Source organism: Heptranchias perlo, chromosome 23, assembly GCF_035084215.1.
Source record: "Heptranchias perlo isolate sHepPer1 chromosome 23, sHepPer1.hap1, whole genome shotgun sequence".
Lineage (NCBI taxonomy): Eukaryota > Metazoa > Chordata > Chondrichthyes > Hexanchiformes > Hexanchidae > Heptranchias > Heptranchias perlo.
Genome location: NC_090347.1, coordinates 23847600 through 23874358, shown reverse-complemented (window position 1 = coordinate 23874358; position 26759 = coordinate 23847600). Strand labels below are relative to the sequence as shown.

The following is a 26759-nucleotide window of genomic DNA, read 5'->3' as shown; positions in this document are numbered from 1 at the left end:
ATCCTCAATGATGGCGGAGTCCAGCACGTGAGTGCAAAAGACAAGGCTGAAGCATTTGCAACCATCTTCAGCCAGAAATGCCGAGTGGATGATCCATCTCAGCCTCCTCCCGATATCCCCACCATCACGGAAGCCAGTCTTCGGCCAATTCGATTCACTCCACGTGATATCAAGAAACGGCTGAGTGCACTGGATACAGCAAAGGCTATGGGCCCCGACAACATCCCAGCTGTAGTGCTGAAGACGTGTGCTCCAGAACTAGCTGCGCCTCTAGCCAAGCTGTTCCAGTACAGCTACAACACTGGCATCTACCTGACAATGTGGAAAATTGCCCAGGTATGTCCTGTCCACAAAAAGCAGGACAAATCCAATCCGGCCAATTACCGCCCCATCAATCTACTCTCAATCATCAGCAAAGTGATGGAAGATGTCGTCGACAGTGCTATCAAGCGGCACTTACTCACCAATAACCTGCTCACCGATGCTCAGTTTGGGTTCCGCCAGGACCACTCGGCTCCGGCCCTCATTACAGCCCTGGTCCAAACATGGACAAAAGAGCTGAATTCCAGAGGTGAGGTGAGAGTGACTGCCCTTGACATCAAGGCAGCATTTGACCGAGTGTGGCACCAAGGAGCCCTTGTAAAATTGAAGTCAATGGGAATCAGGGGGAAAACTCTCCAGTGGCTGGAGTCATACCAAGCACAAAGGAAGATGGTAGTGGTTGTTGGAGATCAATCATCTCAGCCCCAGGACATTGCTGCAGGAGTTCCTCAGGGCAGTGTCCTCGGCCCAACCATCTTCAGCTGCTTCATCAATGACCTTCCCTCCATCATAAGGTCAGAAATGGGGATGTTCGCTGATGACTGCACAGTGTTCAGTTCCATTCGCAACCCCTCAAATAATGAAGCAGTCCGAGCCCGCATTCAGCAAGACCTGGACAACATCCAGGCTTGGGCTGATAAGTGGCAAGTAACATTCGCGCCAGACAAGTGCCAGGCAATGACCATCTCCAACAAGAGAGAGTCTAACCACCTCCCCTTGACATTCAACGGCATTACCATCGCCGAATTCCCCACCATCAACATCCTGGGGGTCACCATTGACCAGAAACTTAACTGGACCAGCCATATAAATATTGTGGCTACAAGAGCAGGTCAGAGGCTGGGTATTCTGCGGCGAGTGACTCACCTCCTGACTCCCCAAAGCCTTTCCACCATCTACAAGGCACAAGTCAGGAGTGTGATGGAATACTCTCCACTTGCCTGGATGAGTGCAGCTCCAATAACACTCAAGAAGCTCGACACCATCCAAGATAAAGCAGCCCGCTTGATTGGCACCCCATCCACCACCCTAAACATTCACTCCCTTCACCACCGGCGCACTGTGGCTGCAGTGTGTACCATCCACAGGATGCACTGCAGCAACTCGCCATGGCTTCTTCGACAGCACCTCCCAAACCCGCGACCTCTACCACCTAGAAGGACAAGAGCAGCAGGTACATGGGAACAACACCACCTGCACGTTCCCCTCCAAGTCACGCACCATCCCGACTTGGAAATATATCGCCGTTCCTTCATTGTCGCTGGGTCAAAATCCTGGAACTCCCTTCCTAACAGCACTGTGGGAGAACCGTCACCACACGGACTGCAGCGGTTCAAGAAGGCGGCTCACCACCACCTTCTCAAGGGCAATTAGGGATGGGCAATAAATGCCGGCCTCGCCAGCGACGCCCACATCCCGTGAACGAATTAAAAAAAAGGGATAGCTGTTCATGTAAAAGTGAGGTTTGCCACAGCACAAACCTTCCTTTCTACCAGATGTTTACAAGCCACCCCAGGAGACATCTGCCACATCAGACAGTCTGCAGCGCACAAAGTTATCACACAAGTGACCAACATTGGAAGAGGCAACACCTTTGGCACTTTGTCTGTCAGAAAAAGGCATCAGAAGGACAGGATGCACACCTTTCCTTGGGTGGCAGGATTCCTTCAAGTGCAAGGATCATGGATGGCACTCGTGGGCATCAGAGCTCTTTATATCATTGCCACGGCCTTTATGAGCAGACAGAGTTCCTGCTTAATGAGTGTTCAGGTGTTTCTGACCATAGAAACATCATTATGCCATGATGCCTTCATTGTGTTTTTTTTATTCGTTCATGGGATGTGGGCGTTGCTGGCAAGGCCAGCATTTATCGCCCGTCCCTAATTGCCCTTGAGAAGGTGGTGGTGAGCTGCCTTCTTGAACCGCTGCCGTCCGTGTGATGAAAGTTTTCCCATAGTGCTGTTGGGTAGGGAGTTCCAGGATTTTTGACCCAGCGACGATGAAGGAATGGTGATATATTTCTAAGTCGGGATCGTGTGTGACTTGGAGGGGAACGTGCAGGTGGTATTGTTCCCATGTGCCTGCTGCCCTTGTCCTTCTAGGTGGTAGAGGTCACGGGTTTGGGAGGTGCTGTTAAAGAAGCCTGAGTTGCTGCAGTGCATCCTGTAGATGGTACACGCTGCAGCCATGGTGCGCCAGTGTTGAAGGGAGTGAATGTTTAGGGTGGTGGATGGGGTACCAATTAAGAGGGCTGCTTTGTCCTGGATGGTGTCGAGCTTCTTGAGTGTTGTTGGAGCTGCACTCATCCAGGCAAGTGGAGAGTATTCCATCACACTCCTGACTTGTGCCTTGGAGATGGTGGAAAGGCTTTGGGGAGTCAGGAGGTGAGTCACTCACCACAGAATACCCAGCCTCTGACCTGCTCTTGTAGCCACAGTATTTATGTGGCTGGTCCAGTTAAGTAATATTCCGTTTATTTGAAGGAGAAGAAACCTTGGGTGAGTGGCTCTTGGGATAACAAGGTTATCGTCTGCATCCATGACTGCTAACCCCAACTGAGAATTCCCCTAACAGCAACAGTGTGCCTCAACATCTATTTGCTATTACTCAGCTGCCATTTTCACCTTCAAGAAAAGAGTCCCATGCTGCATAGGTGCAATAAAAGAGTGCGTGCAAAAAGGCAGTGGTTATGTACAATGCTTGAAATTATGCCTCCCTGAGCATACAAGAGTTTCCAACTTAGGTTTTATGCTATATTTGATGGACTCCAAAAGAAATGTGCAGAAAAATGAGGATCACATTTATCTTCACTTTGCTACTGATTTTCATTTGTTCTACGTGCAATCTGTAGCATGTTTCTTCAAATTTACTCTAATTACAGAATGAAAACAGTCATATTTATCTATTAAAGTAACCACCAGAACGTACAGAACCACAAAATACCACCTACTCCATATTAACCAAATAACAGCAATTAAAACATTAGGTTTCTTAAAATGGGAACATTGCCTTTTAATATTCTTTTATTTACTCATATCAAATGAACAAAATTATTCGAAGTTGAATATATACAAAAGGCCCAAAGAAAGTAAAGAATGTTGCCAGCAAAGCCATTTGTACCAAAAGCACCAGAGATTTCCAGTAAAGGAATATGTTTAAATGACTACAGAATATATGCTATGTTACAAGGTGATTGAAAGCAAATTAGTTCTAATACTTCGTTAGCTTTGCAACGATTCCTATTAAATCACTCTTTCTACAATAATGTGTAAAAGGCAATTATTGCCAGGCATACAAAGGGAAACTGTAGTGACTCGAATGATTCAAATCTTCTTTGAAAAAAAAGATGGACCTCATCAGAGTTTATATATTTATATAATGTAGGGTTTTAGACCAGATATAGAACAGAGTTCAATCATTTTTTTTTATTCGTTCACGGGATGTGGGCGTCGCTGGCAAGGCCGGCATTTACTGCCCATCCCTAATTGCCCTCGAGAAGTGTTAGGCCCCACAAATATGTAAATTAACACAATCTTTAAAATGAACGGATCCGCTAATGTGCTTTAATGGTATGGATTTTTACAATAGTTGACAATGAATAATTAAACACATGAAACACATACATTTCATATTGAGTTTGATGTATTGCTGCAATTATAACTTTGAAAAGTGCAGCAGGGTGTTTTTGAAATGATGCGGTACAAATACACAGTTTTTAAAGATTTAAAAGTGAAATTGTACAAAGACATATTGAAGGTTTATTAAAAGGCCATTAATGTACAATGACACTCACTTATATTCCCCCACTTTTTAGTTACTTTTTAATTTCATCCCTGCCTAATGCTATATACTACTCCAAAGGGACTAGCTGATTACCAGGACTTTGCCTATGCTACGCTTTAACCAGCCCCTGGGAGATGTTTGGTTTTATTCAGCTGCTGATTTAAAACCCGATACTTCATGTGAAGGCATAGTTTCCCAACATACTTTACAGCATATCAGTGTACACGTTCCCATTGATATTTAATAAGAGAGGGAGATAGCATGAAAAATGCATTTAGCTCCTGGCAGTATAATGTTCACGTGAACTGGTTCTCCCTTGGGAGACAAAAGAGCTTTGTTTTTTCCCCTTCTCAATATGTTTCATTTTATTAATGTATTTTAATGTTGTTCAGAAAACCTCATATATTCCATTTAAAAATTAACAGGTATACCATAAAAATATTAATGCTTTGAACAGTGTTTTAGGATCTCAAACAGTTTTCAAACGAGCTTTTGGGGTATGCCATGTTTTCAGGCATAATACGAGCTCAAAGCACACCAATTTAGTGGTGGGGTGGCCTGCATCCAATCTGTGCAGACATTGGTCCCACCTCGAAATCCATCGGGACCTTTTTTAGGTGTCTTGGGCAGATGCCTAGAACAGTGTTAGGCCCCATAAATATGTAGATTAGGGACCCGACGCCTGTTAAAGGACTCCTTTTCAAAATTCGTAGACAATGACCGGGCCTGCCCCACTCAGGATTCTTCTAAGGCCCCCACAGCTGACGACGAGTAAGTTTAAAAATAATGTTTTTAAAAACCCATCCTGTGGAGCCAGGAGGAGCAGGTGTGCTGCTGCTGACGAGAAGTTCCTGTTATCTGTCGACGCCCACTGAAGATGGAACCATATTTGTTAGTTGCCTAATGGCTAACTAATGACTAACCTCCTTTGGACGATTCCAAGTTTTGCTGAACTTGAAAGAATTTCAATTTTGACTCCGACCCAGAGCCAACCCTTTGTATTGATGCTTTGTAATTTGCCACTAAGATAAAGAAAGCACAAATTATATGTATATATGATGTGAATTTCAGTAAATACGCATGCCAACTCCAGAATGAAGATTTAAAATTTGTTGATGATGGGGGTTTTTTTTTCTATTCTTTCAATTTGTAGTTTTTGAAAAGGAGCCTTTTGGTGAAATCTTTTACACAATCTTCAGCCAGCGGAAACTTCAGTTGGCACATATGCAGCCAGGATAGAAAAACTTCTCATTGTTATGCCTGATATGTCCTTGATCTGTCTTTCAACCTAATTCACAATGCATCAAAAGCAAAATACTGCGGATGCTGGAAATCTGAAATAAAAACAGAAAATGTTGGAAAAGCTCAGCAAGTGAGGCAGCATTTGTGGAGAAAGAAACAGAGTTAATATTTCAGGTTGAAGACCTTTCATCAGAACGTATCTCTATGCCCCGAGACACTCTTCCCATTAGTGTTTTCAAAGCATTTGTGTTTTCCACATTGTTGAGGTGTGATCACTTCAAGATGTGTTGATCTTAAACTTCTATCACCTAGAATTAAGTTTAAAATATTAGGGTGGGGAGAAACTTTTATCTGCTTCCTTTATATAACTGCATAACAATAGTAAGAAGGGAACACCTTTTTTGATTGACAGTTGGAAGTGCTACTTTGTGTTGATGGCTTGTCATGGGGTTTTCATTCATCTTCACTGTAATCTAGATGTTGGTAATGTTTTACTTGTAGTTGGTTCTTATGTCCTGTTACAGCACCAGTTGTTCTCATCATCCCAAAATTCAATAGAACAGGTATCCCCCCATTTTATTTATCTCATTACATCATCCACCAACACAGTGAAGGGAATAAATATGTAGTTTTATTTCTCTTTTTTATTAGATATGTGCACAAATCTTTGAAGGCGGCAGGACAGGTTGAGAAAGCGGTTAAAAAAGCATACGGAATCCTGGGCTTTATAAATAGATGCATAGAGTACAAAAGCAAGGAAGTTATGTTGAACCTTTAGAAAACACTGGTTCGGCCACAACTAGAGTATTGTGTCCAATTCTGGGCACCACACTTTAGGAAGGATGTGAAGACCTTACAGAGGGTGCAGAAAAGATTTACTAGAATGGTTCCGGGGATGAGGGACTTCTGTTCCGTGGATAGACTGGAGAAGCTGGGGTTGTTCTCTTTAGAGCAAAGAAGGTTAAGAGGAGGTTTGATAGAAGTGTGCAAAATTATGATGGGTTTAGATAAAGTAAATAAAAAGAAACTGTTCCCATAGGCGGAAGGGTCAAGAACCAGAGGGCACAGATTTAAGGTGATTGGCAAAAGAACCAAAGGCGACATGAGGAAAAACCTTTTTATGCAGCGAGTAGTTATGATCTGGAATGCGCTGCCAGAAAGGATGGTGGAAGGAGATTCAATCGTGGCTTTCAAAAAGGAACTGGATAAATACTTGAAGGGAAAAAATTTGCAGGGCGACGGGGAAAGAGCGGGGTAATGGGACTAACTGGATTGCTCTTACAAAGAGCCGGTGTTGGCTCGATGGGCCGAATGGCGGCCTCCTGTGCTGTAGCCATTCTATGATCCTAAGAGAGGAGAGATTCTAAGCAAGGAATAGTTCTTTCACAAATGCAAGACCTAAAATGTCTCCGATCTTTCTTGCATGGTATAATGGACTATCGTGGTAGCGAAATAAATCTTGTAATGCACAGGTAATAATGTAATGTTCTTTCTGATCTAAACTTTTAAATATCTTTTGTAATGAGCTGTTAACTGTAGATTGTTAATAATTAACTCAGTTATTTTTTGTTTTATTTTCTTCACATTTAATCTCTTTTTGCGTAACTGACACCCGTGCAGTAAAATGGCTTCTCGCAGGGCTGTCTAACCAGCCTTTCCAGGCATTTTTACACCAATGCAGAAGTGGAGCCAATGGCAGATGTGTGGTGAGCCCCCCGATTGGTGAGCTGCCAGCTAACGTTGGAAAACTCGTGGGCATCTCGCCTGTGATAGGATGATGATGCCCGATCATTAAAGTGGCTTGAGCTTCTCACGATCTCTCGCGGGTGAACAGTGCGGTTGCCCCGCCCATCCAGTGCCGATTCAGCACTCAAAGTTAAAATCGATCCCTAGGTTTCCGTATTACACAAGCGAAGCCAGCATGCCTGCAAAGCTACAAAGATCTAGAGGTTATTGGCACGTAGAGATTGCTCTGCTAAAACAGGATTTAAAAAATCCAATATTGTGTAAAAATGCTTTGAAAGCCACATAGAGCTGGCTCAGTTATTGCCTGTTCATTTGGGTTCATTGCCCTCAGTGCTTTGCAAAGCAATATTATAGTGATATGAAAGTTGTGACAGGAAACTGAAAATTACATTTCTAAGTTTGTAGGAATTCAAGTCATAGCCTTGATGAGTTTTTGATTTCACTAGTTTTATCTCCAGAAAAATCAATTCTGATAACCTATACCTTAACTGATTGAAGCTACTTTCAGATTAGCAGTCAATACGGTGATAAATTTCAGTGGAATATTTTTATTACCTCTGAGAGCCAGTGTTGACTAATTTAATGGGCATCGATTTCACTTCAGAAAACAGCACTACATACTAAAAGTCAGCGCCCACTTTCAACACTGGTTGGTCTAATTCCATTTTACAGTTCAGCATGAGAATTTGTCCTTTGCAACAATATATAAGAAAGCCGTAAGCACTTCTTTTCGTAGAACCCTAAAAAATGAAGGAGGATTAAGTTATTGAACCTAATATGAACAGAGAGAGCAAAGTGAATCAGTGTAAAATTGTGCAAATAGAATTTTCTTTCTTGCCAGCTGATGATGAGGCAGTCCTTTTATCAAACTATTTATTCATGTAGGAAAAAATGATAAACTGATTACCTCAGTATGGAACCTCCCTCCAAACCAGGAAAAGCTGGCTGTATTTCTGAAAGACAGTGGGAGAGAATCCATTGCTTGATTCACTGAGACCGTTTCTGTTGTAAAATATATTCCCACTTTTGACTAAATATGTTTTAGCTATGATTATTTGCTCTTTGGTACAATGGTATTAAATGACCCATTATTAGCATGGTCGTGTTTGGTGAAAAGATTTAATTTTGAGATACTAAGTGAAATATTACTGACTCCCAATTTTTGGTTTTACAACACGCTTGCAAAATAGGAAGTGTCACACAGTAAATAGAGGTGAAAGCAGAAATGCTACTGTGGTTCTTATGTTAAAAAAAGATAATCTTGGTACTTTAACACTGTGCCATTGCCCTATTGTGTTTGCACCATACTCTACTGTACTAATGCAACTAAATAGCAGGTAAATTGTGGCATGTTTTGACCCCGTTATCAGCAGCACGAGATGCTTTCAGAGAACTTCTATGAAGCAGGTTGGGTACTGGATTAATGAAGGCATTGCCAATATATAGTTTTTATGATTTTATGGTGATGCACTAGCCTCAATCCCATTTTGATTGACATCCTTTTTAGGATGAACAACATTTTTCAAGAAATTAGATGGAAGTTTTCATCAGAATGGCTGTTTACTGCGCAGCAGTGGTTCTGAGGTAATGTACTGAATCTCAAACCTCATGATGTCTGAAAATTGTGTAAATAGAATTTTCTTTCTTGCCAGCTTATGATGAAGCAGTCCTTTTATCGTTTGGAATTTGGTGATGAAAATGATGGCCGTGGAATACTTTTAGTGCATTATATCAAATGTTAAGCTTCCATATGACACTCGGCTTCACTTACTAAAGATTCACTACTCGTCTAAATTTGTCTGACAAGCTACACACAACTGGTAGAAATGTATTAAGACTTTCTAACACATGATGGGCTTCATTTTAGCACCCGCCGACGTGCGCGCGCAGCCCCTGCATGTGGGACTCCCGCAGGCAATTAAAGCCGGCGGGGTGCCACTTAAGACTATTTACATTGCTATTTCAGGTCATTAACAGACCTGATTAAGGGAATATGTGAGGAGGGATGGGATTTTAGAGACAACTGGGACTGTTTCCCATACTGGGGAAAACACTCCCAGTTCAAATGGACGTATTGCAGCTGTCAGCCTGTGGCAGCTGCAAAGGTCCATTTGACAGGTGGGGGGAGGAGACCCTCACTCATTGCCGGAGGCCACTCTGGCACTTGGGACAAAGTTTGGCCTCCACCACCCTGCTCATGACAAGAAAATTCACCAACTTGCACACTTACCCCGGGGTCCAGAGACATGTTACCTACCTTGCGGACCCCCTCAGATTTTCATCTTCCGGATGGAGGCCGCCATAGCTGCAGTCATGACCTCCTTGGAGGGCGAACAGCATCACCAACCTCGCCGGCCACGCCGTCCACCTCTGACACGTGGAGCTCCACAACACAATGCTGTGACACATCCACCTGCACAGCAGGAGGGAGGCAACCGCAGAGAGAGATGCGTCACAGAGGGCACTACCCTCGCCACAGGGTCCACAGACCGAGGCTCAGCTTCCTGGACCTCTCTGAGCAGCAGTGCACATGGAGGCTCAGAGTCACTCGACATGTAGTCGTAGACATCTGCAGCCTCCTTCATGCCGAGCTGCTCCTGGTTGGCCCGAGCACCATCTTCTTACCTGTCGCTGTCAAAGTCACCACCGCCCTCAACAACTTCTCCTCCACATCCTTCCAGGGTGCCACCGGGGACATCACCGACGTCTCTCAGTCGTCTGCACAAAAGAGCCCTGCAAATACACCGACACCCACTCTGCAGTGACACAATGGGTGTCATCAGTTGTGGGTCTTCATAGTGATCCTCAGGAAAGGGCATTATTGCACAAACCAGACAAGATTTGCAAAGACGTGGCAGTAGTGGTGCCAATATAATATGTAATGTGAGTTGATCAGAAATTCAATATAAGTATAAACCATGACAAACCCTCAAACACCCTTGTGCATCCCCTTCATGCTCACGGCACGTTTGCCTTACGCTTCCTACTACACATATGTGATGCATGCCCTGTGGCTGCAGCACAGGTAGTGGCAGGTTGAGTGAGGCTGACTGAAAGAGATGCATGAGATGGTGAGTATAAGATAGAGCCATGAGATTGTATGAGGATTGGGTTGAGTGGTAGTGGCGGGATGAGTACTGGCGAGGTGAGTAAGTGCAGGTAAGATGAGGATGAGGTTTGAGTGAGGCTTGAGGTTTGAGGGGTGATGTGACAGAGTAGTGTTGGCAGTGCAGAAGGAGATGTGGGGTGGAACATAGGAACAGGAGTAGGCCATTCAGCCCCTCGTGCCTTCTCCGCCATTTGATAAGATCATGGCTGATCTGCCTTTGGCCCATATCCCTTAATACCTTTGGTTGCCAAAAAGCTATCTATCTCAGATTTAAATTTAGCAATTGAGCTAGTATCAATTGCTGTTTGCGGAAGAGAGTTCCAAACTTCTACAACCCTTTGTGTGTAGAAATGTTTTCTAATCTCGCTCCTGAAAGGTCTGGCTCTAATTTTTAGACTGTGCCCCCACTCCTAAAATCCCCAACCAGCGGAAATAGTTTCTCTCTATCCACCCTATCTGTTCCCCTTAATATCTTATAAACTTCGATCAGATCACCCCTTAACCTTCGAAACTCTAGAGAATACAACCCCAATTTCTGTAATCTCTCCTTGTAACTTAACCCTTGAAGTCTGGGTATCATTCTAGTAAACCTACGCTGCACTTCCTCCAAGGCCAATATGTCCTTCCGAAGGTGCGGTGCCCAGAACTGCTCACAGTACTCCAGGTGCGGTCTAACCAGGGTTTTGTATAGCTGCAGCATAACATCTGCCCCCTTGTACTCTAGTCCTCTAGATATAAAGGCCAACATTCCATTTGCCTTCTTGATTATTTTCTGCACCTGTTCATGACACTTCAATGATCTATGTACCTGAACCGCTAAGTCCCTTTGGACATCCACTGTTTTTAACTTTTTACCATTTAGAAAGTACCCTGTTCTATCCTTTTTTGATCCAAAGTGGATGACCTCACATTTGTCTACATTGAATTCCATTTGCCACAGTTTTGCCCATTCACCTAATCTATCAATATCACTTGGTAATTTTATGTTTTCATCTACACTGCTTACAATGCCACCAATCTTTGTGTCATTGGCAAACTTAGATATGAGACTTTCTATGCCTTCATCTAAGTCGTTAATAAATATTGTGAATAATTGAGGCCCCAAGACAGATCCCTGCGAGACTCCACTAGTCACATCCTGCCAATGTGAGTACCTTCCCATTATCCTTACTCTCTGCCGCCTTTCGCTCAGCCAACTTCCTAACCAAGTCCGTACTTTTCCCTCGATTCCATGGGCTTCTGTCTTAGCTAACAGTCTCTTATGTGGGACCTTATCAAATGCCTTCTGGAAGTCCATATAAATAACATCCATTGACATTCCCCTGTCCACTACTTTAGTCACCTCTTCAAAAAATTCAATCAGGTTTGTCAGGCACGACCTACCTTTCACAAATCCATGCTGGCTCTCTCTGATTAACTGAAAATTTTCAAGGTGTTCAGTCACCCTATCCTTAATTACAGACTCCAGCATTTTCCCCACAACAGATGTTAGGCTAACTGGTCTATAATTCCCCGGTTTCCCTCTCTCTCCTTTCTTAAAAAGCGGAGTGACATGTGCAATTTTCCAATCCAAAGGGACAGTTCCTGAATCAAGAGAACTTTGAAAGTTTATAGTTAGGGCATCCGCAATGTGCTCACCTACTTCCTTTAAAACCCTGGGATGGAAACCATTTGGTCCTGGGGATTTGTCACTCTTTAGTGCTATTATTTTCTTCATTACTGTTGTTTTACTTATGTTAATTTTATCGAGTCTCTGTCCCCGATTCAATATAAGTTTTCTTGGGATTTCCGGCATGCTATCCTCTTTTTCGACTGTAAATACTGATGCAAAGTAATTGTTCAACATGTCCGCCATTTCCCCATTGTCAATGACAATATCCCCACTTTCAGTTTTTAAGGGGCCAACACTGCTCCTGACCACCCTCTTTTTCCTAATATAACTATAAAAGTTCTTTGTATTGGTTTTGAGTTCTTCGTATTGGTTTTGAGTTCTTCGTATTGGGGGCGGTGATGTGGCAGACAGCGTGTTGGGGAATGAGTAAGTGTACTCACTTTGGCTGACCTACTTAGGTCATTGCAGCGCCTCCTGCACTGCAGGTGGGCGATATGTTGGTGGTGCAGGTGACCTCCTCTGCCACCTCGAGCCAGGCCTTCCTGGTGGCAGAGGCAGGCCGCTTCCTCCCGCCCGCCGGGGGAAGATCTCTGTCCTCCCCCTCCTCCTCACCCCATCTAATGATACCTGGAGTGAGGCATCATTAAACTGGGAGCAGCCTTCCCCCTGGGCTGCTCCATGCTGTAATTTTTGCTATTTGTTGCAGCATCTGTCAGTGGAGGACTGCCCCTTTAAATAGAGATCCTCCAGCTGACAGAGCTTACTGCGCATGCGCAGTCCGCCTGACGCGCAGATCAGCAGTGGGGAACCCGGAAGACCAGGTAAGTGAATCCAATTAGGCTGCGATCGCGCGAGGGGCACGCGCCCAATAGCCCCCCCGCCGCGAATCCGCAGCCCTGGTAACATCAAGCCCGATATGACAGTGGGCTTTCTTCTATCCCATTAATCCTGGTAATTAATTAAACTACTTAGCAAACTTAATTTTTGACCGATGGTTTGACCATTAGGTTTTCTGATTTCAGATGTCAATATTTTGAGATTTGTTGCTGGAAAGGTATCCCAACAGTATGCCTGCAGGTACAGTCATACTGCATGTGCTAACCCGAGATCAGTATGTGTTTGAGTGTGGGTAGACTGGGATTACACTGTCACTGTTGCATTTTTAGCAATAGGACAGCTGGCTCTTTGCCCCTGGATGTGATGCTGAATGTAGCAACTAGTAACCGTATCCCACCTCTATCTCCATGTACTGAAATTGATATTGATATGCTTTATGAGGGTGACATTTTACAATAAAATTACTGAATAATTTTATTTTTTTAAATATTGAAATACAAATTACTTCTAATCGTTGTGTATCCAAAAATTGAAGCAATTCAGAATTTCTTAATATTCAAAAAAAAGTCGGTGAGTTCTTGGATATTTCACTGCGATTATGAGACTTAGAGGTAACAGTGAAACATGCTTTATGTGCCAATCATATCAACTGCAACTCACGTTCCACAACTGAATGTAAGCTCCTTGCAAAGTGATTCCATTATAGACCATTTTAAGTGTGCACTCTAAATCAGCGGCTCTGAACTGTCATTGCTCCTATGGCAGTGGAATACTGCTTCACTACAGTGGCAGCCAATGTCCCAGTAAGAAAGACAACTGACGAGACTTATCTCCCAATGGCTTAGTGAGTTTATCTAGCTGAGCTGTACAGACCAAGAAGATCCCAGGTTCAGTCTCCAGTCTGAGCTGAGTTAACTGATCTCAGCCAAGCTGTAGAGGGTGCTATAAATATACTCAAAGCTTCTGGGTTAAGGAAGCAATAAATCAGTTGGTGTTACCATTCACGATCACTGTCCGGGTTCCCCTGCTCAAAATGCATATGTGGATGTCAGGATTAGGCTCCGGTTTGATGTCCCCCTCCACCCTTAAAGAACCTGCTGTCACTGACCATCAAGACACACTTGTGAATAATGGGCACTTGTACATCTGTTGTAACGAAACCCTAGCAAGGAGTCAACATGTTCAGGACATACCTCAGGTCCACTTGCATTCTCAAAAGTGGTCATTGTGTTTTAGCAATATAATGCATCCTTTATGATGTCCCCTTTGAAAGCTATACAAAAAAAATGTTACAGTGAATGGTGTGTATTAGAAATAGCATTTAATACGATTCATATATCAGGGAATCATAAATAATGTACCATATACCCGGGATAAAATCTATCAGAGTGTGTTATAGACGGGAGCTATTGACATTGTTTTTTTTATATAAAAACCATCACTTGAAGTGAGTTGGGATCTTGGAGATTAATATCAATGATAATTCTGATCTGGCTTATAACACTCATAAAATGACAACTGAGCAGCTATGGAATGGACCAGTTGGAATTGGGCGAAGCAGATACATAAATGTTCAATAAAAAGTATTAAGGACGTATGAAAACGATGTGTATTTAGTGTGTAAACCTGAAGCTTGAATAAATATAAATGCTCATCTCTGCTGATCACCCGATCTAATAACCCTCATGACACCAACAGTCCCAATAGGCATGAAAGAACCCAGTAGGTGTTACATCAGCACATATTATTCAGGAAGAAACCAAACAGGATCCAAGGGCTTAAGGGTTTTTTTTATTTGATCATGGGATGTGGGCATCGCTGGCAAGGCCAACATTTATTGCCCATCCCTAATTGCCCTTGAGAAAGTGGTGGTGAGCCGCCTTCTAGAACCGCTGCAGTCCGTGTGGTGAAGGTTCTCCCACAGCGCTGTTAGGTAGGGAGTTTCAGGATTTTGACTCAGCGACTTTGAAGGAACGGAAATGGAAATATATCGCTGTTCCTTCGTCGTCGCTGTGTCAAAATCGTGGAACTCCCTACCTAATAGCACTGTGGGAGAACCTTCACCACATGGACTACAGCGGTTCAAGAAGGCGGATCACCACCACCTTCTCGAGGGCAATTCGGGGTGGGCAATAAATGCTGGCCTTTCCAGCAACGTCCATGTCCCATGATCAAATTTTTTTTTAAATTTCCAAGTCGGGATGGTGTGTGACTTGGAGGGGAACATGCAGGTGGTGATGTTCCCATGTGCCTGCTACCCTTATCTTTCTAGGTGGTAGAGGTCGCAGGTTTGGGAAGTGCTGTCGAAGAAGCCTTGGCGAGTTGCTGCAATGCATCCTGTAGATGGTACACACTGCAGCCACGGTGCGCCAGTGGTGGATGGGGTGCCAATCAAGTGGCTGCTTTGTCCTGGATGGCGTCTAGTTTCTTGAGTGTTGTTGGAACTGCACTCATCTAGGCAAGTGGAGAGTATTCCATCATATTCCTGACTTGTGTCTTGCTGGAAAGGGAGTCAGGAGGTGAGTCACTCGCCACCGAATACCCAGCCTCTGACCTGCTCTTGTAGCCACAGTATTTATGTGGCTGGTCCAATTAAGTTTCTGGTCAGTGGTGACCCCCAGGATGTTGATGGTGGGGGATTCGGTGATGGTAATGCCGTTGAATGTCAAGGGGAGGTGGTTCACTCTCTCTTGTTGGGGATGGTCATTGCCTGGCACTTGTCTGGCACAAATGTTACTTGCCATTTATCAGCCCAAGCCTGGATGTTGTCCAGGTTTTGCTGCATGCAGGCACGCACTGCTTCATTATCTGAGGAGTTGCGAATGGAACTGAACACTGTACAATCATCAGCGAACATCCCCATTTCTGACCTTATGATGGAGGGAAGGTCATTGATGAAGCAGCTGAAGATGGTTGGGCCTAGGACACTGTCCTGAGGAACTCCTTCAGCAATGTCCTGGGGCTGAGATGAATGGCCTCCAACAACCAATACCATCTTTCTTTGTGCTAGGTATGACTCTAGTCATTGGAGAGTTGTCCCCTGATTCCCATTGACTTCAATTTACTCGGGCTCCTTGGTGCCACATTCAGTCAAGGGCAGTCACTCTCACCTCACCTCTGGAATTCAGCTCTTTTGTCCATGTTTGGACCAAGACTGTAATGAGGCCTGGAGCCAAGTGGTCCTGGCAGAACCCAAACTGAACATCGATATGCACAAATGCTGATACTTAAAAGGCAATAAGTATGAATCCCAGTGGCCTGTATCTTCTGCTAATTATGACTTGATTTGACAACTGAAATTAAATTGTTTTAATAACTGCTTAATTAACAGTTTTTGATATCTTCATTTCACCGAAGAATCCATTAGCTTCTAAAGTCAAAATAATTGTAGCTTGCAAAATCACCAATTTCTTTAAAAGCTGTATTATTCAGAAAATAAGTTTCATGTTGTCATTGTGCTTGGTATTAAAATGTTAGCAGAGAAACATATATCCCTTGATCTAACTTTACAGTAACATGTTTAGGCTATTGCCACTTTGGTTTTGTATGATCCATTTACAGGGTGAGCCCAACCCTATTTCCTGGCAATAATGAGTCAGGTTTTTCGTTTTCATTCTAAATTCTACTCTACTCCACTCCACAGGGAAGCTCAGTTAAAAGTAAACTGATGTTGTACACAATTGGTTCCCTTAAAATTGCCCCTCTCCTCTCCAAATCTTCATGATGCAGAAAACATGCCAAACTAAAATTCCCTGCCTACAGAAAATTTGTAAGGAATCTTACAACACCAGGTTATAGTCCAACAGTTTTATTTGAAAATTACAAGCTTTCGGAGGCTTTCTCCTTTGTCAGGTGAGTGGAGAAAGAAGGAGAAAGCCTCCGAAAGCTTGTGATTTTCAAATAAAACTGTTGGACTATAACCTGGTGTTGTAAGATTCCTTACATTTGTCCACCCCAGTCCATCACCAGCATCTCCACATTACAGAAAATTTGAGCAGTGTGACTTAAATCTTCTATCGCCATGATGAACACAATTGTTTTCAGGTGTGACCACCACAAAAGTCCAAAGAAACTGCTGAGCTCTTTCCATTTTAATCTTGAAGCGACTGTAGTAGCATTTCTACAACAGAATACAAGGGAATTCAAGATTAATCAAGCAGAAATGGACGTTTTAAAGTGCTCATTGGATTTATACCTCTCTTTATCAATACTTTTTAACAACTGGAAAGAACAGAAAGTCATTTTGCGGATGAATCATCAGATACTAACACTGGGAACCAGATGTTCATAGAAATTTATGGCACAGAAGGAGGCCATTTGGCCCATCGTGTATGTGCTGGCCGAAAAAGAGCCATCCAGCCTAACCCCACTTTCTAGCACTTGGCCCGTAGCCTTGTAGATTACGGAACTTCAAGTGCATATCCAAATACTTTTCAAATGCGATGAGGGTTTCTGCCTCTACCACCCTTTCAGGTAGTGAGTTCCAGACCCCTACCATCTGGGTGAAAAAATTTCTCCTCAGCTCTCCTCGAATCCTTCTACCAATTACTTTAAATCTATGCCCCCTGGTTATTGACCTCTCTGCTAAGGGAAATAGGTCCTTCCTATCCACTCTATCTAAGACCCTCATAATTTTATACACCTCAATTAAATCTCCTCTCAGTCTCCACTGTTCCAAAGAAAAGAACCCCAGCCTATCCAATCTTTCCTCATAACTAAAATTCTCCAGTCCTGGCAACATCCTTGTAAATATCCTCTGTACCTTCTCCAGTGCAATCACATCTTTCCTGTAATGTGGTGACCAGAACTGTATGCAGTACTCAAGCTGTGGCCTAACTAGTGTTTTATACAGTTCTAGCATAATTTCCCTGCTCTTATATTCTATGCCTTGGCTAATAAAGGAAAGTACCCCGCATGCCACCTTATCTACCTGTCCTGCTACCATCAGGGATCTGTGGACATGCACTCCAAGGTCCTTCTGTCCCTCTACACCTCTCAGTATCCTCCCATTTATTGTGTATTCCCTTGCCTTATTTGTCTTCCCCAAATGCATTACCTCACAGTTCTCTGGATTGAATTCCATTTGCCACTTTTCTGCCCACCTGACCAGTCCATTGATGTTTTTCTGCAGTCTACAGCTTTTCTCCTCACTATCAACCACACGGCCAATTTTTGTAGCATCTGCAAACTTCTTAATCATGCTTCCTACATGTAAGTCTAAATCATCAATATATACCACAAAAAGCAAGGGACCTAGTACTGAGCCCTGCGGAACCCCACTGGAAACAGCCTTCCAGTCACAAAAACACCCATCGACATTACCCTATGCTTCCTGCCACTGAGCCAAATTTGGATCCAACTTGCCACTTAGAATCATAGAAAGGTTATAGCACGGAAGGAGGCCATTTGGTCCATCGAGTCAGCGCCGGCTCTATGCAAGAGCAATCCAGCTAGTCCCACTCCCCTGCCCTATCCCCGTAGCCCTGCAATTTTTTTTCCTTCCTTTTGAAGGCCATGATTGAATCTGCCTCCACCACCCCCTTGGGCAGTGCATTCCAGATCCTAACCACTTGCTGCGTTAAAAAAAAGTTTTTCCTCATGTCACCTTTGGTTCTTTTGTCAATCACCTTAAATCTATGTCCTCTGGTCCTTGACCCTTCCGCCAATGGGAACAGTCTCTCTCTATCTACTCTGTCTAGACCCTTCATGATTTTGAATACCTCTATCAAATCTCCTCACAACCGTCTCTGTTCCAAGGAGAACAACCCCAGCTTCTCTAGTCTATCTATGTAACTAAAGCCCCTGATCCCTGGAATTATTCTAGTAAATCTCTTCTGCACCCTCTCTAAGGCCTTTACATCTTTCCTAAAGTGCGGTGCCCAGAACTGGACACAATACTCCGATTGTGACCGCACCAGTGTTTTATAAAAGTTCATCATGACTTCCATACTTTTGCACTCTGTGCCTCTATTTATAAAGCCCAGGATCCCGTGTACTTTTTTAACCACTTTCTCAACCTGCCCTGCCACCTTCAACGATTTGTGCACATATACCTCCAGATCTCTCTGTTCCTGTACCCATTTAGAATTGTGCCCTCTAGTTTATATTCCCTCTCCTTGTTCTTCCTCCCGAAATGTATCACTTCGCATTTTTCTGCGTTAAATTTCATCTGCCACGTGTCCGCCCATGCCACCAGCCTGTCTATATTCTCTTGAAGTCTATCACTATCCTCCTCATTGTTTACTACTCTTCCAAGTTTTGTGTCATCTGCAAATTTTGAAATTGTGCCCTGTACACCCAAGTCCAAGTCATTAATATATATCAAGAAAAGCAATGGTCCCAGCACCGACCCCTGGGGAACACCGCTGTACACCTCCCTCCAGTCCGAAAAACAACCGGTCACCACTACTCTCTGTTTCCTGTCCCTTAGCCAATTCTGTATCCATGTTGCTACTGCACGCTTTATTTCCATAGGCCACAATCTTGATGATAAGCCTACCGTGCGGCACTTTATCAAACACCTTTTGAAAGTCAATATGCACCACATCAACTACATTGCCCTCATCTACCCTCTCTGTTACCTCATCAAAAAACTCTATCAGGTTAGTTAAACATGATTTGCCTTTAACAAATCCATGCTGGCTTTCCCTAATCAACCTTCCCTCGTCCAAGTGACAGTTAATTCTATCCCGGATTATCTTTTCTAAAAGTTTTCCCACCACTGAGTTTAAACTGACTGGTCTATAGTTGCTAGGTTTATCCTTACACCCTTTCTTGAACAAGGGTGTAACATTTGCAATTCTCCAGTCCTCTGGCACCACCACTTTTCCTTGGATCCCATGGGCTTTTACTTTTTTGACCAGTCTGCCATGTGGGACCTTGTCAAAAGTCTTGCTAAAATCCATGTAGACTACATCAAACGCACTACCCTCATTGATTTTCCTTGTTACCGCCTCAAAAAATTCAATCAAGTTAGTCAAACATGACCTTCCCTTTACAAATCCCTTTCCTCACTTGCTTCTCTTAACAACCTGGGATACATTTCATCCAGGCCTGGCGATTTATCTACTTTCAAAGATGCTAATCCCCTTAATATTTCCTCCCTCACCATGTTTATCCCATCTAATGTCTGTATCGTCCCCCTCTTCTGTGAAGACAGACACAAAGTATTCATTAAGAAGCATGTCCACATCTTCCGCCTCCATGCATAGGTTACCTTTTTGGTCTCTAATAGGCCTTACTCTTTCCTTAGTTATCCTCTTGCTCTTAATGTATTTATAAAACATCTTTGGATTTTTCTTGATTTTACTTGCCAGTATTTTTTTCATGCCCTCTCTTTGCTTTCCTAATTTCCTTTTTAATTTCACCCCTGCACGTTCTATACTTCTCGAGGCTTTCTGCAGTATTGAGCTCTTGGTGTCTAACATAAGCTTCCCTTTTTTGCTTTATCTTACCCTGTATGCTCCTTTACTTCCAGGGTGCTCTAGATTTGGCAGTCCCACCCTTTTTCTTTGTGGGAACATATTTGCACTGAACCCTCACTAATCCCCCCCTTGAATGTTTCCCACTCCTCTGACACTGATTTACCTTCAAGTAGCTATTTCCAGTCAACATTTGCTAAATTGTTTCTCAGCTTAGTAAAATTTGTCTTTCCCCAATTGAGAACTTTTACCCCAGTTCTATCTTTGTCCTTTTCCATAACCATGCTAAATCTAACTAAATTATGATCACTACCACCAAAATGCTCTCCCATTGTTAACTCCTTCCCCTGCCTAGCTTCATTCCCTAAAACTAAGTCCAGAACTGTCCCTCTCTTGTTGGGCTTGCAACATGCTGGCTAAAATGTTCTCCTGAATGCATTTTAAGAATTCTGTGCCCTCTATACCTTTTACACTGCATCTATCCCAGTTAATATTGGAGTAGTTGAAATCCCCCACTATTACTGCTCTATTGTTTTTGCACTTCTCAGAAATTTGCCGACATATTTGCTCTTCTTTCTCCCTCTGACTGTTTGGGGGCCAATAGTACACTCCCAGCAGTGTGATTGCACCTTTTCTTTCTTTAGCTCAACCCATACACCTCATTTGATGATCCTGCCCCTCTAAGTCATGTTTCAGTAATAGCTAAGATATCATACTTCCACATCTGCCTTATTCACTAGATTCCTTGCATTAAAGTATATAGCCTTAAGCACTGCCAAACTCTTTTGTTGTCTATTTTCTAACCTTTGTTTCCTCTGCCTTCCAAACTCGCTTACTAATTTTCTTCCTTCCATTTCCAGCTCTGCTTCTCTCCCTTCTGAATCTATGCTCAGGTTCTCATCCCCCTGCCAAGATAGTTTAAACCCTCCCCAACAGCACTAGCAAACCTCCCCGCGAGGATAATGGTCCCAGCCCTGTAGAGGTGCAACCCATCCGGCTAGTACAAGGCCCAATGCCCTAGGAATCTAAAGCCCTCCCTCCTGCACCATCTCTCCAGCCACGCATTCATCTACACTATCCTCCTATTTCTGTACTCACTTGCGCGTGGCACCGTGAGTAATCCGGAGATTACTACCTTTGAGGTCCTGCTTATTAATCTTTTTCCTAGCTCCTTAAAATCTGCCTGCAGGACCTCATCCCTCTTTCTACCTATGTCATCAGTACCACAATGGACCACGACCTCTGGCTGTTCACCCTCCCCCCTCAATGTTCTGTAGCTGCACAATGACACCCTTGACCCTGGCATCAGGGAGGCAACATATCATCCTGGAATCACGTCTGCGGTCGCAGAAACATCTGTCTGTTCCCCTAACTATTGAATCCCCTGTCACACCACGGACACGATGGGCTGAATGGCCTTCTTCTGTGCCGTAACTTTCTATGATGTGATTCTATGACTATTGCTTTCCTGACCTTCCTCCTCTGCTCTCCCCGCATCCCCCCCCTAAAAATACAGCTGAGCCATGGACTTGACTCTGGCTGTACTCCCCAGAGGAACCATCGTCCTCACCTATGAATACCGGTTAGAGAGCAAGATACACTCGGGGGACTCCTGCACTACCTGCCTGGTCCTTCTTGTCTGTCTGGCGGTCACCCATTCTCTCTCTGCCTGCACACTCTTAAGCTGCAGGGTGACCACCTCCTGAGCCGTGCTATCCATGTAGCTCTCAGCCTCGCGGATGCACTGCAATGATGCCAGCAGCTGCTCAAGCTCTGAAACCCGGACCCCGAATCCTCCAGCTGATAACTCTTTCTGCACATGTGGTTGACCAGGACATGAGAGGCATCCTGGACTTCCCACATGGTATAGGATGTGCCTTCAACGGGACTGAGGCGCCCCGCCATGCTTCTATACATTAGACTACTAACTAAACTTACTAGAAATAAACATTTTGTATTTCACTGATAAGAATAGAAGTTCCTTAATATTCTCTAGAAAATAGAGTGAGGTCATCCCCTATACTTCCTGAAATAATCAGTAGTTGATGCAATGTTTGGTGTTGATGAAGACAGTGTGTACACCTAACTGAACTGAATGACACTTGTACAGAGTTTGCACTAAGGATTCACATGCAGCATTGTCTTTTCATACTTTTGTTTTGATCCTCAGGTGCCGGATCCGGGTGATTGATACATTTGGCACAGAGCCAGCGTACAATTTTGACGATTATGCAAATCTCCATGGTTACCGAACAAACTGGGGCCACTGGAATCTCAACCCAAAGCAGTACATGACCATGTTTCGTAAGTAATTACTACATTAATACCTCAAGAAAAAGGGGATCAGTGCAACAGTGCATTTCAGCACCCCCATGACTGACCATTGCAACATCTTGTAGTTACTACAGCCAGACCATTTCAAAACATTCATATTAATCCTTTTTGAATCTACTATAGGTATTCTCTTTCATTTTAAAGTTGCAGGAATTGCTGCATTATAGGTTAATGTGCCATGATGGAAATTGCAGCTTGCTTAAAAGAGAACTTTATAAAGAAGCTAGATGTTCATGAATCATTACAGTTTGTTTTTAATAACCTCTGACTGAGCAAAGTCATTTGTGTCAAAAGCACATAGCTGGCCCAGCTTTTGAAGAATAGGGTATTTAAAAGACCATTATCTCCACCTGATTTCTGATTTTATTAAGCATATTTATTAAGAAAACTAAATCAGTTTTGCAATGTACTGTTAAATATTGCTTCACACAGGTTGCTCCACTTAAAGCTGATTTGATAAGACAAGGTCTGCTTAAGGACAAGTTTCTTCCGCTTGTGAAATGTTTCTCATTCTAGGTTCCTCTTGACCCAAATTCGAACATCTATTAAGAGCTTATAAATCTATTCTCCATAGTGCACCTGGAGCCCTTGATACTATAGTTTGCCCCATTAGTCATGTCCAAATCAAAATTGTGAGATTATCCTGATAGGTGAATATAAAACATAATTCTCAACATATTTTACAGAAACAATCCCCTACTGCCACTTTCCTGCCTCCCTTCATTACAATCAGATTTCTCAGTAAAAAAATAGTGCTGGAGAAATTAATAGGACTGAAAACCGATAAGTCCCCAGGGTCTGATAATCTGCATCCCAGAGTACTAAAACAGGTAGGCATGGAAATAGTGGATGCATTCGTTGTCGTCTTCCAAAATTCTATAGATTATGGAACAGTTCTTGTAGATTGGAGGGTGGCAAATGTAACCCCACTATTTAAAAAAGGAGGGAGAAAGAAAACAGGGAACTACAGACCAGTTATCCTAACATCAGTAGTAGGGAAAATGCTAGAGTCTATTATAAAGGATGTGATAACAGGACACTTAGAAAATATCAACGGGATTAGACAAAGTCAACATGGATTTATGAAAGGGAAATCATGTTTGGACAAACCTACTGGAGTTTATTGAGAATGTAACTGGTAGAATAGATAAGGGAGAACCAGTAGATGTGGTTTATTTGGATTTTCAGAAGGCCTTTGATAAAGTCCCACATAAGAGGTTAGTGTGCAAAATTAAAGCACATGGGATTGGTGGTAATATACTCGCATGGATTGAAAATTGGTTAACAGACAGGAAACGGGGAGCAGGAATAAATGGGTCCTTTTGGGGGTGGCAGGCGGTGACCAGTGGGGTACCACAGGGATCAGTGCTTGGGTCACAGCTATTCACAATATATATCAATGATTTGGATGAGGGAACCAAATGTAATATTTCCAAGTTTGCTGACGACACAAAACTAGGTGGAATCGTGAGTTGTGAGGAGGATGCAAAGAGGCTTCAAGGAGATTTAGACAAGTTGATTGAGTGGGCAAATACATAGCAGATGCAGTACTTTGGAAGGAAAAACTGAAAGGCAGAGTATTATTTAAAAGGTGATAGATTGGGAATTTTTTTTTATTCCTTCATGGGACGTGGACATCGCTGGCAAAGCCAGCATTTATTGCCCAATCCTAATTGCCCTTGAGAAGGTGGTGGTGAGCCATTTACTTGAACCACTGCAGTCCGTGTGGTGAAGGTTCTACCACAGTGCTGTTAGGTAGGGAGTTCCAGGATTTTGACCCAGCGATGATGAAAGAACGGCGATATATTTCCAAGTCGTGACTTGGAGGGGAACATGAAGGTAGTGTTGTTCCCATGTGCCTGCTGCCCTTGTCCTTCCAGGTGGTAGAGGTCGCCGGTTTGGGAGGTGCTGTCGAAGAAGCCTTGTCGAGTTGCTGCAGTGCATCCTGTGGATGGTACACACTGCAGCCACAGTACGCCAGTGGTGAAGGGAGTGAATGTTTAGGGTGGTTGATGGGATGCCAATCAAGTGGGCTGCTTTTTCCTGGATGGTGTCGAGCTCCTTGAGTATTGTTGCAGCTGCACTCATCCGGGCAAGAGGAGAGTATGCCATCATATTCCTGACTTGTGCCTTGAAGATGCTGGAAACGGAGTCAGGAGGGGAGTCACTCACCGCAGAATACCCAGCCTCTGACCTGCTCTTGTAGCCACAGTATTTATGTGGCTGGTCCAGTTAAGTTTCTGGTCAATGGTGTCCCCCAGGATGTTGATGGTGGGGGATTCGGTGATGGTAATGCCGTTGAATGTCAAGGGGAGGTGGTTAGACTCTCTCTTGTTGGAGATGGCCATTGCCTGGCACTTGTCTGGTGCAAATGTTACTTGCCACTTATCAGCCCAAGGCTGAATGTTGTCCAGGTCTTGCTGCATGCGGGCACGGACTGCTTCATTATCTGAGAGGTTGTGAATGGAACTGAACACTGTGCAGTCATCAGCGAACATCCCCATTTCTGACCTTATGATGGAGGGAAGGCCATTGATGAAGCAGCTGAAGATGGTTGGGCCTAGGACACTGCCCTGAGGAACTCCTGCAGCAATGTCCTGGAGCTGAGATGATTGGCCTCCAACAACCATTACTATCTTCCTTTGTGCTAAGTATGACACCAGCCACTGGAGAGATTTCCCCCTGATTCCCAGTGACTTCAATTTCACTAGGGCTCCTTCGTGCCACACTCGGTCAAATGCTGCCTTGATGTCAAGGGCAGTCACTCTCACCTCACCTCTGGAATGCAGCTCTTTTGTCCATGTTTGGACCAAGGCTGTAATGAGGTCTGGAGCCGAGTGGTTCTGGCGGAACCCAAATTGAGCATCGGTGAGCAGGTTATTGGTGAGTAAGTGCTGCTGGATAGCACTGTCGACAACACCTTCCATCACTTTGCTGATGGTTGAGAGTAGACTGATGGGGTGGTAATTGGCTGGATTGGATTTGTCCTGCTTTTTGTGGCCAGGACATACCTGGGCAATTTTCCACATTGTCGGGTAGGTGCCAGTGTTGTAGCTGTACTGGAACCGTTTGGCTAGAGGCACGGCTAGTTCTGAAGCACAAGTCTTCAGCACTACAGCCGGGATGTTGTCGGGGCCCGTAGCCTTTGCTGTGTTGATGTACAAGGCTGTGGAGGCCAAGTCACTGAATATATTTAAGAAGGAGCTGGATAGATTTCTAGACACAAAAGGCATCAAGGGGTATGGGGAGAGAGCAGGATCAGCCATGATCATATTGAATGGTGGAGCAGGCTCAAAGGGCTGATGGGCCTATTCCTGTTCCTATTTTCTATGTTTCTCAGCAATAAATGTTTCTATATGGGAAAAGTAGTTAAAGCACCTCATTACAAAACACTATCAAACCTACCTATGTCTAATGTATATTAAAAATGCTAATTATATCAACTGAAGTATTATATAAGTAAGGACAGAATGTATAACTTTAAAATGAGGACTGAACAACATACATGCACCTTGGTCAAGTTGTCCCCTACACTTTAACCCTGTTCCACCTGAAGATTATACTTAGTCTTCAATTCCCTGTGCAATGCCACAGGACAATATTTAATCTCACTAACCTGCTATTATACATTTTGGCACACTTTTATATCAACTTTTCTCTTTATAAATTCCTGTATCATAGTAGGTCCATTTGGCCCATCATGCCTGTGCCGGCTCTTTAGAAGAGCTATCCAATTAGTCCTATTCCCCTGCTCTTTCCCCATAGCCCTGTAATTTTTTTCCCTTCAAGTATTTATCTAATTCCATTTTGAAAATTACTATTGAATCTGCTTCCACCACCCTTTCAGGCAGTGCATTCCAGATCATTACAACTCGCTGCATAAAAAAATGTTTCCTCATGTCGCCACTGGCTCTTTTGCCGATCACCTTAAATCTGTGTCCTCTGGTTACCGACCCTTCTGCCACTGGAAACAGTTTCTCCTTATTTACTCTATCAAAACCGTTCATGATTTTGAACACCTCTATCAAATGTCCCCTTAACCTTCTCTGTTCTAAGGAGAACGAATCCAGCTTCTCCAGTCTCTCCACATAACTGAAGTCCCTCGTCCCTGGCACCATTCTAGTGAATCTCTTCTGCACCCTCTCTAAGGCCTTGACATCCTTTCTAAAGTGTGGTGCCCAGAATTGAACACAATAGTCCAACTGAGGCCTAACCAGTGTTTTATAAAGGTTTAACATAACTGCCTTGCTTTTGTACTCTATGCCTCTATTTGTAAAGCCAAGGATCCCGTATGCCTTTTCAACAGACTTCGCAACTTGCCCTGCCACCTTCAAAGACACCCCCAGGTGTCATC

At 43.6% G+C, this 26759-nt stretch overlaps 1 protein-coding gene across 1 annotated transcript in view; it reads left to right on the top strand.

The window, feature by feature from the left end:
* LOC137341186 (alpha-1,6-mannosylglycoprotein 6-beta-N-acetylglucosaminyltransferase B-like) overlaps nucleotides 1–26759 on the top strand; it is a 649449-nt gene that overhangs the window by 509634 nt on the left and 113056 nt on the right. Inside the window, exon 10 of the mRNA XM_068004202.1 lies at nucleotides 22242–22375. Within this exon, the coding sequence (XP_067860303.1) occupies nucleotides 22242–22375 (134 nt within the window). The remainder of the gene's footprint in view (nucleotides 1–22241; nucleotides 22376–26759) is intronic.